The 18,393-nt window shown below is 36.0% G+C and overlaps 5 protein-coding genes across 6 annotated transcripts; 3 read left to right on the top strand and 2 right to left on the bottom strand.

Moving 5' to 3' along the window:
- The first annotated feature begins 4,315 nt into the window (after window positions 1-4,315).
- LOC106432118 (TBCC domain-containing protein 1-like) lies at window positions 4,316-8,337 on the top strand. The gene is made up of 9 exons (XM_013872955.3): window positions 4,316-4,846; window positions 5,723-5,863; window positions 6,053-6,424; window positions 6,518-6,622; window positions 6,743-6,883; window positions 7,253-7,456; window positions 7,564-7,656; window positions 7,739-7,850; window positions 7,951-8,337. The coding sequence occupies exons 1-9, from the start codon at window positions 4,364-4,366 to the stop codon at window positions 7,992-7,994; spliced, it is 1,695 nt and encodes a 564-aa protein (XP_013728409.2). The 5' UTR covers window positions 4,316-4,363; the 3' UTR covers window positions 7,995-8,337.
- A 237-nt stretch (window positions 8,338-8,574) lies between these two features.
- LOC106432120 (G patch domain-containing protein 11) lies at window positions 8,575-10,005 on the top strand. The gene is made up of 4 exons (XM_013872958.3): window positions 8,575-8,821; window positions 8,901-9,449; window positions 9,544-9,609; window positions 9,694-10,005. Exons 1-4 carry the CDS (start codon window positions 8,687-8,689, stop codon window positions 9,751-9,753), a joined length of 810 nt encoding a protein of 269 aa, XP_013728412.1. The 5' UTR covers window positions 8,575-8,686; the 3' UTR covers window positions 9,754-10,005.
- Window positions 10,006-10,065: 60 nt separating this feature from the next.
- LOC106432119 (squamosa promoter-binding protein-like 15) lies at window positions 10,066-11,795 on the bottom strand. Its single transcript, XM_013872956.3, has 3 exons — window positions 11,202-11,795; window positions 10,867-11,009; window positions 10,066-10,775 (listed from the first exon to the last, which is right to left on the bottom strand). The coding sequence occupies exons 1-3, from the start codon at window positions 11,513-11,515 to the stop codon at window positions 10,255-10,257; spliced, it is 978 nt and encodes a 325-aa protein (XP_013728410.1). The 5' UTR covers window positions 11,516-11,795; the 3' UTR covers window positions 10,066-10,254.
- Window positions 11,796-12,941: 1,146 nt separating this feature from the next.
- Window positions 12,942-14,328, bottom strand: LOC106353218. Of its 2 annotated transcripts, none has more exons than XM_048761199.1 (2): window positions 13,956-14,328; window positions 12,942-13,543 (listed from the first exon to the last, which is right to left on the bottom strand). In XM_048761199.1, the coding sequence occupies exons 1-2, from the start codon at window positions 13,987-13,989 to the stop codon at window positions 13,074-13,076; spliced, it is 504 nt and encodes a 167-aa protein (XP_048617156.1). In that variant the 5' UTR covers window positions 13,990-14,328; the 3' UTR covers window positions 12,942-13,073. The 2 variants fall into 2 exon arrangements, with proteins under 2 accessions (XP_048617156.1, XP_048617157.1); XM_048761200.1 differs by having other exon boundaries at window positions 12,942-13,587; window positions 13,956-14,300.
- A 215-nt stretch (window positions 14,329-14,543) lies between these two features.
- LOC106432100 (protein EMSY-LIKE 1) lies at window positions 14,544-17,439 on the top strand. The gene is made up of 7 exons (XM_022704076.2): window positions 14,544-15,247; window positions 15,351-15,484; window positions 15,569-15,678; window positions 15,744-15,792; window positions 15,864-16,025; window positions 16,106-16,183; window positions 16,277-17,439. The coding sequence occupies exons 1-7, from the start codon at window positions 15,175-15,177 to the stop codon at window positions 16,325-16,327; spliced, it is 657 nt and encodes a 218-aa protein (XP_022559797.1). The 5' UTR covers window positions 14,544-15,174; the 3' UTR covers window positions 16,328-17,439.
- Window positions 17,440-18,393: the final 954 nt, after the last annotated feature.

The raw sequence follows: 18,393 nt of genomic DNA on the forward strand, positions 1-18,393 counted from the left end.
TAACGATTAATCTTTTAGAAAACACATGTGGTTAACGTGTTTAACAATATGTGAAAGACACGAGCCTCACCGGCACTGGCTTGAAATTTCGACGAGTCTAATCCGTTAAGAATGGTTGAGGATCTCCAAGATCCAAATAACTTGCAATTCTTCATTTTCAATCTAAACACCCAATCAAGGGTTAGCAAATATATTACTATCGTTAGTAAGAAGAATCAAGCAGCTTATGTAGAAGAAATTTCTCAAACCAAGCATACGGAATAGAACATATATCTAAAGAGAGGAGAAGATAAAGACAAAAATTCGGTCTATGTCGGAAAACAAAACATTTGAAAATCACAAAAGTTTTCGATTCAGGACTACTTCATCCAAGAAATAAAAAAGAAGATGATCCCCTCTATCTAAAAGATTCAAGTGGGAGAAGTAATAGAGGAAATCCCCTATCAAGAATTGAAAGTATCCTCGAGTAAATTCACGTTGACATTATTGCACGGATTGAACTTTTTCTCAAAACATGTGTTTGTAACCTAATGTAATCAAACTTGGTTCTAGCACCCGCTGATAGCCATTCTACTAGCATCATTGTACATGTACAACGACCTTATGACACGGTGTCTCCTGAGCGGTAACTTAGAGGATCATTAAATTTTCAGAATACAAGAGTATTTTCATAACAATGATGAGTGATGACATAACACATCTCTACATGCAGTCGAAAGTTTAAATGACAAGGCTATACACTATAATAATGTTATGCACGGAGAGTCCAAGGTTGGTCAGACAATGTTGGCTAAACTTGGATGGAAACTAAAATTAAAAAAAAAACTGACAATTCCTAGAATCAAATCAAGCTATTTTTATACATTTCCAAATCTAAAACTTCTTCCTCTTCTACGACGTCTTTGTCATCCTCTTTTTCCCGCCATCTTCTTATAAGCCTTAGGCTACTTTCACCTCGCGCTTATAGGAGAATGAGACCAACAATAACATGCCCACTGCAACTTTGAAAACCGGTCTAATACTTTCTCTTACAGTCCTACTACAAGAAAATGATAAAGTTTGTTTCCATAACTAATCAAAATATGTTACTAATTGTCTCAGGGTACTATTTCGAAAATCATAGTTAATACAAAATTATTTCAACTCCTTTAACAATTACCAACACCAGATTAGAACATAAGAATTAAAGATAAATAGTTAACAAGTTTGGACGAAGCATTCCAATCTTACATAAAAAACAATGACATACGCCCACATTCTCACAGTGCAAATACTAAACTACAACAATCTTTAAAGAATCATGCAAAATACGGATCCAAACCAAAGAACAACACAACACCAAACTTCTATATTTTTTAATATCAAATCCCGCGCGAAGCGCGGATTTCCTCTAGTATTTTATATTTCCAATGTAATTTTTGTCAACTAATAATGAGAAATTGTGAAGTTCAAGAACATTAATTGCATTTCTTAAAATCTCATTGGTTTAAAAATATAGAAAATATAAAATTACAAAAAATTATGCATTTATAGCTAAGTTTTAATATGTTTTATTAAAAAGTGTGAAAAATTCTAAAACATGGATCTTTAGGAGCGGAGGAAGTATATTTTAAACGAATTTCTATACAAGATAGTGTATATAAGTTCGAGCACATTTATCCAAAACCACGGACCAAACTGAAAAATCAAAATTGAACCGAATTGCATAAATAAGAGAGCAAATCATATATCTATGACTGAAAAATTGAAACCAAACCGAGAACCAAATGAATACCTGAATTTTTAAATAAAAATTATATATTTAAAAATATTAATTACATTCAATTTTTAAATAACCAAATATCCTAAAAATACTATTTATAAACCGGATAACCCGAAAACTTGAATTACCCGAATATTTTTATTTGGTTTGATAAATAATTTAGTTAACCAAAAGTATAATTTATGTATATAATTATTTATTTCAAAAATATATATAACTATGTTTAATATAACACACAGTATCAAAACCATTTTCAAAATAATATTATGTTTTAAAATAAGTAGATTTTGTTCTAAAACACAATTCTACTGCTAACCTATTTTAAAGTATCGATATAGTGTTAATAAATAACAAAGTGTTTTCAAAGTTTTTAGAAGTTATCACTAACCGATTTATAATTGGTTAGACTAAATATCTAATAGACCTAAAGATAAATAACCATTTTCTGAAAATATAGCTGATGGAAAGATTGAACCGGTTTTATGTAGACCATAATCATATCTATGTATTCGTATATGAACTGGTTTGGTATTAAATAATTCAACCAACTTGGAATATTAAGTTGTGACAAATATCGTTTAATTTGTGAATGATAATGTTGAAGTGTTCATATATATAACATGGTTAATAAAATCAGTTTAGTTAATAAGGTTAGTATAAAATAATGGTTGATCTCCGTAAAAGATGCAATTTTTTTACAATGGATATTGTATTATGTTTATAGTCTCTGAAGGTATTAACTATTAAATAAATCACAAGTAACCATATATACAAATATAATGTGGACATTATTTAATAATAGCACAAAATAATTATGATGGAATAAGGCGTATATAGTAAACGTATATTCTATTTATTTTTTGTTCATATTCTATTTTATTTTTTTGCAGCAAACGACTATTCTATTACTCAAACTTGAGGTGGTCTGGCAAGCCAGACCGGAATAGAACAACCAATAAAACATAAAGGTCTATGAAAAGAACGTGCATTCCTAGCTAGCGAATCTGCAATCTCATTCTGCATCCTTGGAAAGTAGCTGATCTCGAAGTCCGAAAAACACAACCGAAGAGTTTGAATTGTTTCCAACTCAGTTGAGAAGTTGGGCCAAGCTTGTGGCTGTTCTATCATTGCAATCAGATCCTTGCAGTCCGTCCTAAACTTCTGACATGTCGAATATTGTAGCATACTCTCCATTGCCCACTGTAGCGCTTCCAGTTCTGAATGTAAAGCTGTCTCCCTCCTCCTCAGGTTCCTTGATCCCATGAGTTGAATCTTACCCATTGTATCCTTCCAAACCCATCTCATTCCACTAAACTGAGCTGTGGAGGTCCATGAACCATCCACCATACAAATATTATCCAAGCTTAAGGCTTATGTTTCTTCAGCAGTCTTTACATGTGGCGGAACCGGCACAGTGTCTCTTGCATTGTACCAAGCTTGGCACTCACTCTCTGTATATCTGACTAGTTCCAAAGGATCTCTGTCTATGCCTCTAAACAACTTATCGTTCCTAACTTTCCAGATGTACCAAATTATCCAAGGATAAGGATCTCTATCATCTTCTGGCTCCAAAATACCATTCTTTCTATAAAAAAGGTAGTCCATGTTAGCATAAATACTTGGTACATAAAAGATTTGAGAGCTCGACGGTGTTGATGATAGTTCATATTCTATTCTCACTCTATTTTTAGAGTAAATTATGGAATATGGACAGATGCTCCAACGTACAGTTCGTGTGCTCATCGACTAACTCAGTCTAGGCTAGCTGATTAAGTATGGTAACCGTATAATCCTAAAGTTGATTATGTCCACCAATACGTCTTACAAACATTTTTTCTTAATCAAACAACTGGAAATATTATTGATTGGCAATGCCAGTAATTTTCCTTTTTGATCCGGTCCGCTGGATCGTCAATTATTTTTTATTTTCTTTCCCGTAAACCTCCATAAACCTTAGTTTTAACAAAGAGAAAAAATGTGTGACAACAAAAAAAAAACAAAGAGAAGAAATATAAACATGATTTTAGGTAATAAAGTATTCACTGTCTCTTTATTAAAATGCTAGCTATAAGAGCATGATTATTGGAGAATTCTTAGGGTAGGATTCTTAGGGTAAGTTTCTTAGCGGAATATAAGAATCCGTCTCTTAACTTTTAACTACAAAAACTAAGAACCGGCTCTTAAAACTCTTATTTAAAAACCGGTTCTTAGCTTTTTTAGTTAAAAGTTAAGAGACGGATTCTTATATTCCGCTAAAAAATTTTACCCTAAGAACCCTCTTTAATCGTGCTCTAAGTTTATGAACAATGATGATCACCTTTTACTTTTTGTAACAATCTTTATCACCTAACTAATTTGCAATAATAGTTGCCTAACAAAGAAACTAATAAAAATAAATGCGAAATGCATTCATCGCTCGTCTGACGTGGCATTCCTCGGATCCAAGGTTAATGTACTCGTAAATCCAACGACTAGAAAAGAAGGCGTAGATTAACACCATACACGTGCGCGCACTATAACACACTCTCTCTCCTCTACCTCCTTGAATGCCATTATTCATCACCCAAAAGAAAGAAAGATCTGCAAACTTCACGACGAACCATGACTGACGAATCACCACCGCCTTCGACCCCCGACCCGGAACCCAACCCGAATCCGAATCCACTAATCCACCCAAGACGCGTCTCTTTCGAGCACGGACTCCTCCCGATCCAAAAACTCGTCTTCACCGACCCGATCCAAACCCTAGCTCCCGTCAAGCACAAGCTAACCGAATCCGCCTCGAATAACCGCGTCGGATCGGCCGCAATCGCCGACGTTCTCCAGATCTCCGGCGACCATGCGCGTCTCGTTCTCGAGACTCTCGGTTCGGTGCTTCATTCCGAGTCTGATCCTCTGGTTAGGGCTAAACCGGAGGAAGTCGATTCCGTCGGAGCTGATTTGAGGGATCTGGTTTTGTTTCTGTACATTCAATCGTATAAGAAGTTGCTGCCTAGGACGCACAAGGACTCTGCAGCGGTGGCTGATGTGTGGCCGTCGACTTCAGCTTTTGATGGGTACTTGTCCGCGTTATCACCGATTCAGGCAAAGTTTCTTACTTTTTGTTGCCCTTCTCTAATCGTACAATGTGGAGAAAGTTATATTTAATGATCTATTTGGTTCGTGGTAGCTCTAGTAACAGGATTAGAGAATCATTTTGTTTCATTTTGCATTGAATTCAGTTATGATTTTGCAATGCGAGTTAAAAGTTTTTGGTTTGATGAAACTTAAGAGTTATGCAAAGTTGGAAGCTTGGGTGGTTGTGTCATGAATAAATGTAATGTTTAGATAGAAGTTCGTAATAATCTTCAATGGAGAAGATGTTTGCATTCTAAATTGATATGTACTTTTTTTGTGGTCGACAAAATGGATGTGTAATTATTGCTTCAAATACATGTTAGTTACACCATTGTATTCGAAGCCACAACAAGTACGCATGCTAATGTTAGTGTTGCTGTAGTATGAAATAGCTCTATCCAGCTCTTATTGTTTGAAAGACACCCTCATGAACTCATGATTTTTGTAATATTTACCTGTACATTTGGGTAACCAGATTATTATTATCATCATCTCTTAAATGGCAGTCCCGTTTCTTTGATGGCTCTTGTGCAATGTTTAGTTTGCAGGCTGAAATCAAACAGTGCCAGCTTGCTGCGTTATGTGGTTTCAGTTCTGTTTCTTTTTGTTGTATTTTATTATGGTTGGTCCCATCCACGTGGTTTATTTGGTGATGATCCGACATGGTTTCTCGTAATTTGATTTTCAGTATCCGCTCCTGTGGTGTTCTCACTCTTGTTTGTTGTAGGGCTGGTATATTTTGTCTTTAGTCGTCTTGTCAGTGTTTAATCATTGAATGATTGCTCTTCGATCCCATAACATGGGTCTAAAGTGTTAGTTATATTTGCTTTTCATCCTTTGCAGCTTGTTCGCAGCAACAGCCGTAGGTTTATGCCATCGCAAGCAGATGATGAAGCTCATCAGCTGTCATATCTGCAAAAACATTTAGCAAACATCGTTTCTCTCCTTGCAGAGCCCGTGGAAGGAGAGGGAGAAGAATCACTGGTATGTGCTAGTCTTTCAAAATATTTTGTCGAGAAGAGTGTTTTGTACAGAGCATGAAAGTAACATCTGGCGTTGGGAATCTTGGATAATAATTTTTGAGGAAGTGACAGAGAACACAAGTCCTAAGCTAGATTTTTTTTCATGATGGTTCAAACTAGTAATCGTTTTACTTGTTTAACATCCTGTCAGGTTCTCTCTATGGAGGCTTTTGAGCACCTGGGTTTTCTTGTTCAATTTGGTGATAAGGGATCTGATGTATCTCCACTGAGCCAAGCTACGCCTTTTTTTGCAAATTCTGATCCGAATATGCCCGCTGTTCCAGTCCCTGCTTCCCAAGTGCATGACTGGCTTCTGCAAAACATAGCTTCCGCTTTAGAAAGCATTACTGAGAGAATTTCTGGGAAAGAGAACGGGCCCTCTGATCAAGATGATACGATGTCAGATGCTAGCGCTGCTCCGAACAAGGTTGCACCGAATGGTAGAGGCCCGTGTTTAATCGAAGGTGTCTCCAAGACTTCACTTGTTAAGCAGGCCTCCGATCTTAGGGGTAGATCTGTGAAGGTTCGCTATGAACAAATGACTTCTTTTTAATATTGCTGGTCGAATAGTCTATCTGGGCACTAATGTCAACTAGAAGTCCTGTGTATTTTGCAGGTTGTCAATTGCCATGATTCTGTCATTTATCTTTTAGCGCCATTGAGGTATGCAACTGTGCATGGATGTTCTGATACGACTATAGTTCTGGGAGCTGTTGGCAAGGTACGGACACAATATTCCTTTTCTCTTTATCTAAGTTATATAAGGCAACATTTAACTAGTTATAATATCTTCCGACTTTTACTAAAGCAGCAAATCTTATTTTATGATATCTTTTTGCAGGCATTAAGAGTTGAGCACTGTGAGAGAGTTCATGTGATTGCAGCTTCGAAACGAGTGTGCATCGCCAATTGCCGTGAATGTGTATTCTTCTTGGGAGTCAATCAGCGACCACTAATTGTTGGTGATAACCACAAACTGCAGGTGAAGCCTCTCTCTCTCTAAGATCCAGTGTTGATTTACAAGTTTGATATCATGCACAGCAGTCTATACGCAACTACCTTTATGATGTAACTAATCAGTGAAGAGGATATACTTGTTGTAGCTTAGTTAGGTTAATATGCTCTTCGTGACATGTGAACTGAGTTTAATGGAAACATGTTCTAGGTGTTATCCATCTCACTAATTTATGTTGTTGATGAGTATATGGGTTAAGAAATATCTCTCTAGTCTGATGTTTGCTTTATAGGGTGTCACAGGTTTCCTTTTACTACTGAGAATACAGCCACTGTCTAATATCTATTGGATATAGTAATTAGAGGCTTCTAAAAAATCTGTTTGATTTTGTTCCAGGTCGCTCCATATAATACATACTACTCTCATCTGGAGGAGCACATGAGTGAGGTGGGTGTTGAGCCAAGTATCAACAAATGGGACAAACCATTGGCACTGGGAGCAGTGGATCCACATGACTCACTGTCCCATCCTGCCGGTGTTGCTGATGCACAGGCTGAATCAGCTGCTTGTGTAGACCCTGACCAGTTCATTAACTTTTTGGTACACTCTTTTTTTTTTTTCCCTATCTGACTCCGTTAACAGTCGAGTTTTATTCATGAAACATCTAATCACATGTTTTACCTGTGGTATTAATGTATATGGTGAAGATCCCAAACTGGTTTAGCGGCGAGGAGATTGGTTCGACTAAAGACAATCCATTTCCATTGCCAGATGCTTATATGGCAGCTCAGCAGAGAAACGTATGTTTTTACTTTTCTTTTAGTAAGAAATGAAGCACTTGTTTGCATCTCCTTAACTCCCATATTTTTTTTATTTCTTTAGCTTAAGAACTTAGAAGAAACAAGACAATCGCTAAGAGAAACGCCTCTGGAAGAAAACCGGAAAAAGGAGCTATCGAGCGCGCTCCATGTGTATTTCAAAGACTGGCTCTATGGTAACGACTTTCGAAATCATTCCCCACTCAAAGTTTATGTGCATCATGTATAACTAGGTTGTGACAGTCTCTATATTGTTTCTGGTGTGAATTTTGACAGCAAGTGGGAATATAAGGCAACTCTACTGCCTACAAGGTGATTAATAATGAAGAGACAACCCAAGTGGAAGATGTCTCATTCCTGTAGAGTGCTCTATCGATCATTTTGGCATATTGCTATAGTGAAGAAAAATGAGAAAAACCGTTCTGATTTGTAGTTTGGAACCTATACGCACCACGTAACTTATCTGCACAGAACAATCCCCTAAAGCTTTTCCTTTTAGAGTATTATTTTCTTTGTTTCTACTTTGGTCTTGTTTAATCTTTGTTCCTTTTGACATTTCAATCCCTCGTTTTTGTCCTCTTTTGAAAATCTCGTCTTCTAGACGGAGCATGATGGCTTCCTTGAACTGTCATAACATATAAAACAAAACTTTTTTTGGATGTTCTTGTCCTGGGAGGAACCAGTCACAGCACCTTTGATTGTCTTCATCATCGCTCAATCCTGTTCTTCTAGATATCTCATTTAAGAAGGATCCATGATTTCTTCTTCTACGGATAAAGCTTAATCATACGCAAGCAGATGAGTGTGCAGATGAAATGTGCAGAAACAATCAATTACAATGAGGGAAAGAAGAGTGGAGATTTGTCAGTGACGGACAGCAGCACCAGAGGAAGCCCAAGTTAATTCCATATCATCCTTATTGGGTCTCATTATAAAGCCCATTAATAAATACTCTCTCTCTCTCTCTCTTTTGTGTGTCCCGTCCTCTCTGTCAAAAGCTCCGTCGTCGGCGATGGCAGATTCGACGAGAAACCTGACTGGGCTCGGCGGGGAAGCATCGAAACACGAAGAAGAAGAGGACGATGATTACATGGGAGACCTCTCTAAGTTCATTCCACCTGAACTTACCCAGACTTCCAAAAGAAAGGTAGTTTCAAAGTCTCCAACTTTACCCTATACGAAGATGTGTGATTTTGAATTTCAATCATCTGAATGCCTTGTTGCAGGAATCTGAAAAGAAAACTGTAGCCGTTGAACCATCTCGGAAGAAGCTAAAGAATCTCCCTTGGCACGAGCGGCGAAGGTTGGAGAAAGAGAGGAAGCAAATAGAAGAGGATGCACAGACATTAGCTCGTATCGAAGACACTCCCATTGGAGAGTCTAACGTTGGGTTCAAGCTGTTGAAGCAAATGGGTTACAAGCCAGGCTCTGCTCTTGGTAAACAAGGGTCAGGTAGAGCTGAGCCAGTGACCATGGATATTCGAAGATCCAGGGCCGGTGTGGGGAGAGAGGATCCACATAAGGAGAAGAAGAAAAGAGAAGAGGTTGAGGCGGAGAACGAGAAGAGAAAAGTTGAGGAAATGTTGGAGGGTTTTGGGGATAGGAAGAAGTCTCAGTGGCGTAATAAAAGAGTTGTGATTAACTTTAAGAAGGCTAAGGCGGCTCTTGATCAGCTTGAGAATGTTGAAGTTGTTCCTGAGAAGAAAAAGGAGGAAGATGAAGATGGTAAGGTTGGTGAAGAAGAGGAAGAACAAGAGGAGGTGATCACCGAAGAGGTTTGTTCTCTAGTTCTGTGCTCATTTAGAGTTCAAGCCTCAACATTGTTCTTTATGTTCTTGAGGGTGACAAGTCTAGCTTTACTGGTTGCAGGATTTGGAGGAGATTTTAATGAAACTGAGGGATGAACATCGGTATTGCCCTTTTTGCGGGTTCCAGGTAATCATAAGCCTTTCTCTCATCAGTGCTTAGTTTCGAGTTCGTTTAAGTATACTGACAAAATGTTCACGATATGTGAATCAGTATGAAACGAGTGAAGCTCTTCTTTCCAATTGCCCTGGCGTTAATGAGGATGACCATTAGATAAGTCAAAGTGCATAAGCTTTGAATCAGGTTGAAAATTCACTCGTTATGTGGCTGGAGAGAAAGCAAGAATCAGAAGAAAAACACTGTTTTACAGTTGCATAAGCAGGTAGGTGAAGAGATGTACTCTAAAGGAATTGCTAGTCGCCATATTACTCATATGCTTTTATAGATAGTAGGGTGATACAAGGGATGTAGAACTCTGATTTGATTAACAATGTTAATGATGATGATGATGATGTTTTAATGTGATTCTTAAGCTAAGTTCAAATGTGCTTTTGTTAGATGTGAACAAAACAAAGAGATCATCACTAAAAACAAACGGCTTAAAGATCAAGAGCCAAAAGCATTAAAGTAATACCCAAAACAAAAGTCATTTTCTGCCATCATTGTCTGATTTTTAAGTAGCATAGATAGAACAGACAAGTCTTAGTAGCAATCTTCCATAGATAAGGCTCTTGGTGCAGATGAACAAGTTAAGAAAAAGAAGTCTTTAAAGACTCAAAGAGACCAGTTGAAATGCTGAGGGGAAGAGTCATAAGCTCTTGTGTTCTCAGGTTCCAGGTATTGCCTAAGAACCTGCTGATGAGGACTCAACTCGAATCCACCCATCGTGGCGCCATTGCTTATCTGGAAATCAACTGGCTCAGAGATTTGGCTCAGTTCCAAAACAGGAGTTGTATAATGCGCATTGCTTTTTTCCCCTGACATAAACTCCCATGTTTGGTTCAAGTATTGATTCTGGATTGAAACGGGTGGTGTCTGAGCCATTGTTACCCTATCAGCAGCAATAGAAGATGGTCGCCATGTATTGGTTGGTGTCTGAAGTGGTTGTTGTTCCTGCTGGTTTGGGTTTGTGTAGTTTGACAGAAGAGAGAGAGCACAGCTGGAGTCTGTGCTATTAGTAAAGCTTGAGTTTCCATATGGGAAAACATTCATCAGCTGATGGCTTTGCCATGGTGCAGAACCTCTTGTGGTTGACCACCTAGTAGGATCTCCCAAAACGCTTCTAATGGCATTCCCTGTCTCACAAAAAAAAAAAAAACAAGAATCAAGAACTTGTTTTCAAGACACATTGAGCTGAAAAGAGTAACTAAGTCATAGAAACCTAACCATATAGAGATGGAGCGATGTTGGAGTAATGAGGAGTCAAGAGAGTGGTTGTTGCTTGAGGCTTTCTTCTTCGTTCGTTGTGGCAAGCGAGCCGTCTTCTACAACTTCGTTTCTCTAAGTCAAACTCCGAAAGCTGGTGAAACCTGAATGATGTAAAGGAGCAACATAATATAATTCATAACTATTATCTTCAGATACAAGAAGAGACAAAATCACATAATAACTAGCTGTAAAGTTACATTCATAAGACTCTTCAAAGACCTTAAGAGCCAAAGCTCAAAAAGCAGACAAGACTAGATAAAGTGTTGTTAAAAAGCTTTGGTAAGAAAAGAAACCTGCTACATTGCTGGCAAAACCTTTGGTGAAGACCAGACACAATGACTTTAGATGACTTTGAGTGAATGCAACACACTTTGTGTCTTGAGTAATAAGTTTTAGCATTGCTTAGATCCATTCTACAACCTTCCACTTGGCACCTAGCTGTCATCAACTTACGACTAGTACTTTTAACACGGTTCTTGCTTGACCCGGCTCCGGATCCATCCTCAAAGTAGATCTTCTGACCAAACCTGAGTCCACCACTTAGTGTAGTAGACGAGGAACCAGCCGACTCGGGCTGGTTCTGACCACAACCCGTTAGTAACTCCATGGTTAAGTGTTTTTGGTTTCCTTTTACTCAGACAGAGAAAGAAGTGTAATCTCTCTCTCTCTCTATGTATGAACTGAACAGAGCCTGGAAATAGAAAGGACAAATGAGAAGAAAAGAAAGAAAATGTGGTTCTGCTGGTTTCAGTTGTTGCTATCTTTTAAAAAGATAAAAAGAAGAGAGAGAGAGAGAGAGAAGCTGACAAAAGAAGAGACACTCAAGAGTGATTGATACTAGGCCACGACAGCTAAGGAATATAAGCGTTTGCGTTTCGGGGATGTTTGGTGAGTTTTGGTGGTTCTCTGCAGTGAATGAACATATTATTTTATAACACACAAAAGAGATGTGAGAAAACATCTTTATTTTTCTTTAACGTACATAATGATATATCCTTAAATGAGACAAGGGAACATAAACTCCCATGTAAAATCTAAGCTATGCACTCTATAACTAAATAAATAAATTATAATACTACTATTAGGTTTTTAAAACTATGAAAATGAATAGCCTAATGATGCTAAAACCTTTATTGTAGTTTGTATGCACAAACTGACCAGAGACCTATAAATGGATGGTTAGACTGTATTTTGTTGCATCCCCAAAATATGCTAGTTAACTATACTATTACTAATTAAAGAGCAGGAACAACAATAATAATAATAGTTTATTAGTAGTATCTCACATTTACATTTACTAAAGTAGAATGAACAGAGAGTTATGGGCAGAGAGACAGAGAGAGTGTTGGAAATCAACTAAGGATGGGACTCTTGCTTCAAAGGGAACTAGTAGGTTCAGAATTCACTTGTGTTTTCTTTTTCTAAATATATTTCAAAGGGAACTAGTAGGTTCCTGGCAGACTTTCACTTCTGCCTATTTTTTCTAAATATAGTTGCTGTTCTCCTTTAATTTTATCTTTTTGAAATGCAGATTTGGTGTTCTTTTTCACAATATCCAATGTAATATATTTCTTAATAAATTAAACAAAAAACTTATTTTCAAAAAGAGAGTATGGGATGTTTGATTTATGGTGTCAAGTATATATCCATCACAATCTGTGTACTTGAACTTTCATTGGGTTGTGTGTGTGTATCGCTTTCTTGATTATATTCCTTTTGTGTTTTGCTTTATCTAGTACACAATCTAGTTCCTTTCTTTTGTTTTGCAAACTGATTATAGAAAAAAACCTGAAAAAAGCCTAAAGCCCCTAATCACGCCAATTTCACAAATCTTCTTGATATTTTGTATGCATCTCATTTCTCTTGTTCTGCTTCATACTCTGAAACTTTGTTTAATGTGTTTTCCTCATTTTATAGAAGCCATAAACGTTTCATTTTCATGGGAATTAAAGAGTATTATAGGCTCTACTCAATAACAAGGGATAAGAGTTTCAAAACTCCATGACAATTCAGACAAAGGGAAGTGTTCTGAGTAATCAAAAATTCTGATCCCATGTATGAAACTAAAACGCATCCGCATCAAACTCGGGTCCTAGCAACAAAAGTGGTCATCAAGAGACAAAAAAAAAAAAAGCGGTTTCAAAAGCGTTATAAGAACCTCTTTTTCAAAAACCATGACATTCAACAACAGCTTCTGCAGCTCGTCTTGGTTTGTTCTTCCTTCTGCTCCCAACTTGTCTAAACCCTATAGACAGTGATGACTTCACTGAATCATCTGTGCTTGATTTTGAACCTAACCCATTTTCCTCTTCGGTTACATTACTCTCTTTAGACTCTACTGCTTTCTTCCTCTTCTTCCCATTCTCTGTCACATCGTCTTTACTTGTTACTGAACCATTTGTCTCTTCTTCCTTCTCCAAGATCTCTTCTTCTCCTTCAGTTTCATCTTTCATTGGCTTCTGTGGCCTCCCTCTTCTCTTGTAAGCTGGAATCTTTTCTTCTTCTTCTTCTTCACGGCTTCCAAGATCTTCTCTAGCAGTAGCATTGTGCCTCTTGCCTTTCCCTCTACCTCTTCTCATAACTCTAATCCAATTCTCTACCAAACCAAAAAGCCTCAAGCAACTAGACAAGAAACCTGCAGGTGAAAAGGTTGTTTCTTTTCAATCCATCTTAAACAATCTGCAGTATCCCAACACCAAAAAGAGACAATGAAGGCGAGTTAAACTCAAAACACATACTCAAACTTGTTTGGAGAAAGGCATTGAAAAGATTATTTGACAACGCCTAAAACTACGATTTTCTTTCCATTAAAAAGGTTTCTAACAAAGAGAAGAATAAACAACAACACTTCAGTCGCTAGAAACCTATATCATTCAACTCAGTAGTAAGCTGTTACAAGCAAGCTCAATCCATGGAAACTACTTGCATGAAAAGTCCAAAGAGAATAAACACGCTCTATCTCTCCTTACAATCTCTACAAACTTCAGAACACTCAACACATGATTCACTACCACAAAGAACAAATAAAGAGAGGAACATAGACTCACCTGTGAACCCATTTCTCAGAATGAGACAAAACATAAAAGGGTTTCTCTTTTCTAATATTTATTGAGGTTTCAACTGATCTACACTCACGAGTTTCTGTTAAAGTTAACAGAGAGAGGAAAACCCAGATCAGAAGAAAGACTAAGATTCTAAAGAAAGTGATAAAACCAAGCAGAAGATATCGAATCAGAATCCAAAGGACTAGACTTTAAAGAAAGAGATCTAAAGAGAAGAGAAGAGAGAAGCAATGTAAACAAAACATAGAGAACATAACAACAACAACAAGACCAACAAGTTTTGGTTGAAAGTGTCGTTGAAATATTAGAAAAAAGCAAGATGATTGCTTTCCTCTCACTTCCACCACTTTCACTGACTCAAATGGATCTTTAAGCCCGTTGAACATGGATGCGGATTTATCCCACTCGCTCCCTTAGGCGCGTGCTCTCAACATTTCACTCGTTTTCGTTGGATTGTATAAGAGAGTCATTAAAGACAGCTAATAGCCGCGTGAACCGCGTCGTCCAAAGTTTGAATCAGATATTTTCCTTAATGGGCCTTCTTATTAGACCCAATTAGACTCTCATATCCAAAGAGGCAACTTATGTAGTTACGTACAACTATAATGTAAATTGTAAATTGGTGAGGTATCATAGCTTAGGCCAAGACAATTATTTTTCTTTATAATATGCAAGTGAAATCATGCAGACCTGGTAAATTCTCCATCGACAAGAAGCTTATCGTTCATCTCTAGGGTTTCATATCACTTTCTTAATTTTTCTTTTTATAGTTCGATCTTGAGACCATCAATTTTAGTTAACATTTTGTGTTGCATATGAACTTTTAACGTTCTATCTTCATGTGTCATTTACTAGATTATGCGTACTATAAAAATTATGATTAGCTAAGCTTCATGTAATTGTTTTGATGCAAAAAGGTTATAAAAATGCAATACACCAAAAATCTACCCAATCTAAAATTTAGTTAATTCTAATATTTTATCCCTTTTAATTAATTATCTTGTTTATTCACCAAAAGAAAATTAACTCTCCTGAAAATAGTGACTCGTTTAAGGTAACCGCCTTAAAAGTTAGTTATACAAACCCTTAACTTCTTCCACAAGGCGTCCGCTTCTTCCCCAAAATCTTCACACTCTTCTTCACCTCTACACACATCATTTCGCCAGAGATTGTTCGACGCTTCCTCTGTTCTAACGATTGTTTAATGGCGGCGGATGAGAAAGACGTCTCTTCTCAAACTCATTACGATCACAATCTCCCGAACATAGAGATCTCGAGTTAGGTTAAGCTAAGTTTCCGTATTCCTCTGCTTTTATTTTACCTCTCTGCCGTTGATGGAAACGACTGATCTTGTTTCTGTTACTCTTCGTGATGCTGAAGATCCAAAGTCAGAGTCTAACGATGATGATAAGCTCACAGAAGAGTTCAAGAAAGAGAAACTCGAAGATCTCAAAAGAAAAGCCTTTTACTCTGTTCTCCTTGCTTTCAGAGCTGAAACCTTGACTATAGGAAACGTACGTAGGACTCAATCTTCTTCCTCTCTTCTCTGTTTTTTCAATTCGGTTCTTAAAACGTTTTGCGCTTCTGTTATTCATCAGAAGAGGACTCATCTCATAGAGAAACTGATGAAGGAGTTGAACATTTCTCAAGAAACTCGCATCTCTTTTGACGATAACATTCAAGAGAATCTTATTGCCCACCAACAAAGGTATACACTTTTATCCAAAAGGCTTCGACTTTCGAATGGGTTTGATCTCTTCTTTGTTTCTTTAGGGTTATTTCAAAGTTCAAGGAAGCAGAACCGAAGCCATTGACCATATATGTAAGGCAAAACTCTGTTTTGGTCTTTAATGCAGAGCTTCAAACTTACATTCTCTGTTTACTTTAAAGCAGGACAAGAAACCACCTCTGGTTCCGACTTATGTTGCTACACTTGGCTCAAGCTGGGGCAGAGTTAATAATCCCCATGCTCTAGTTGGAAGACGGGTTCGTCTAAGAATGTGTTGTGAAGATGAGTTCGAAGACTTCGTGGTCAAAGAGTATAACGCAAAAGATGTAATTAACCCTTTTCATGTTTCTCTTTATGTCTTGTTCCATAGGGCTCGAGGAAGTTTCTAAGAAATCTACTTGTCCAGGAAATGCATGGCTTGGAGAACGTAGACTCGAATGCAATGGAGATGGATGACGAGTTAAGCTGGGTGGATGTCAGAGAAGTAATACTCAAATCTGTTATCGTTTTCTTTAATATAAGTCAAACTCGAAGCTGTAATATTTGTTTGATCTTGAACTCTGTTTTAAAAATGCAGGTTCCACCGGAAGATATTATATGGAGAGATGGAGAAGCGCCATACTTTTAAACGCCTACTGCATTGGGTGCAGGACAATAATGAGTATCACCAAAACACTCTTATGAACTTGTTTGATTGACATCTTTAGTACTTAGTTTTTTTTTTGGATGTTTTGGTTGGACTTAGAGAAGAAATGGGTCAGTGTAAAGGTGTTCAACATGATGATTCAAGTAACTTTTTTTTTTTTTGTAAAATGGTTGCCTTACTTGCCTTGTTAGCAACTACTCTGATTCTACAGAAGTTTTAGGATTGGTTGAAATAGCTCTTCTCCTCCTCCTTGAAACTTCTCTCCCTACCAGAGGATTTCGATTCTGACCAACAATGCCTTTTCTTGCATCAGCTTTTTGATGCTTAGTGTTACTTCTCTGTTCAGCTCCTCTCTTTCCATTATAGGAACCAGCCTTCACTGTCTCTAGTACAATTTCTGACGAAGAAGCCATTTTCCTTCTCCTAAGAAAACTTGCAGCCTCTCCATTTTTGAGCCACCATTTGAGCATACCATCACTAGGTCATTTTAATGTGTGTTTCAACTCAAATCATTTCTTCTAAATTCTCACATTTCAGTTCTTTTTTTTTAATTGAAAAACTCTCACATTTTCAGTTCATTACAACTTAAAGAGGTTTCTATAAATGAGTGCGAGTAATTTTGATAATTTATGAATTTCAAAAACAGAAAATTATAGCAATTTATCATTAAGATTTTTTTTATGATAAAATACATAAGTACAAAACTTTGATCTAGCCAAATGATCACATATTAGAAGTAGAAAATGAAGGGGGGAAATTAAACAAGGGAGATAACACATATTAGAAGTAAAAGGCTTTGATTATGACATACATTTGTTTTTGAGCCCGAACATTTGTTTTAATTTTGTATTAGATCTTGACCCGTACATCCGTGCGTGTTTTTTCTTCTTATACTAAAATTTTTTGGTCTTTATAACAAATTTATCACTAAATTAATCCCATATATATTATTTGTGAAACATTACAACTTCTTTTTGTAGCCACGTGTCATCGCTAGAATGATTCTTAGAATAATTAGAGAAATATGTTGGTCCATCTAATTATATAATAAGTTTTTTATTAAACTAACCATAAATTCATTATTAATGTCAGTTATTATTTCCTTAAATAAAGATTACGGAATTGTCTAATATGGCTAAAGTATATATGACAATTAATAATTTTGAATAATAAAGATCTGATAAAAAAATAATGTATCTTCTATCAAATTTGTTTAATATTAAACTATTAAAATAATTTAAGAAAATCACAATAACCATATTATAAAAATTTAGATTTTTCTGTATATGTTATATTTTGAATTTTAAAAAACGACTATAATTTACTAAAACCGTTAAAAGTCTCACATTCAAATTTTGCGATCCATTGTTTAAAATTTTTGTTATGACAAAATACAAATGATTACAAAATCATATAAATAAAAGTCTAATTTAATTAATCATTAAGATTTAAAATATATATGTATATATATCATTCTAAATTAAACTATAAACCATATTGAATAAATAAATATTTTAATTTCAAAATTTGCTTTGAATAATTTTTTTTTGATAAAATTTTGAACTAACATTGATAATTGTTTTTAAATTATAAATTACTAAAATTATTAATCCCACAAAGAAAATTTTGTTATCAGTAATTTAAAGTTTTTGCTATTAAAGATGCACATGATAAAAAAACATATGAGTAGAAAACATCATTTAATAGACATTAATATTAAAAATATACTATATATGTTAATATCATTTAAATTTAATTGCATATCCTATCAAATTTTTAAAAAAATTGTTTGGATTAATAAAATTGATTTATACGTTTGCACCAATTTAATTATATATGTAATAGTTACTAACTTTTAATTATTCAATATATATTTATTATTTCATAATATGTAATAACATATAATAAATAAAATAATTTATATATATAATGTTTATCCCGCGCAAGGCGCGGATCTTAATCTAGTGTAATTTATACTCCATCCGTTCCCGAAAGTAAGATTTTTTAGATTTTTTTTTGTTCCACAAAGATAATTTTTCTATATTGTT

The sequence above is a fragment of the Brassica napus genome, chromosome C6 (genome assembly GCF_020379485.1).
Source record: "Brassica napus cultivar Da-Ae chromosome C6, Da-Ae, whole genome shotgun sequence".
Classification (NCBI taxonomy): domain Eukaryota; kingdom Viridiplantae; phylum Streptophyta; class Magnoliopsida; order Brassicales; family Brassicaceae; genus Brassica; species Brassica napus.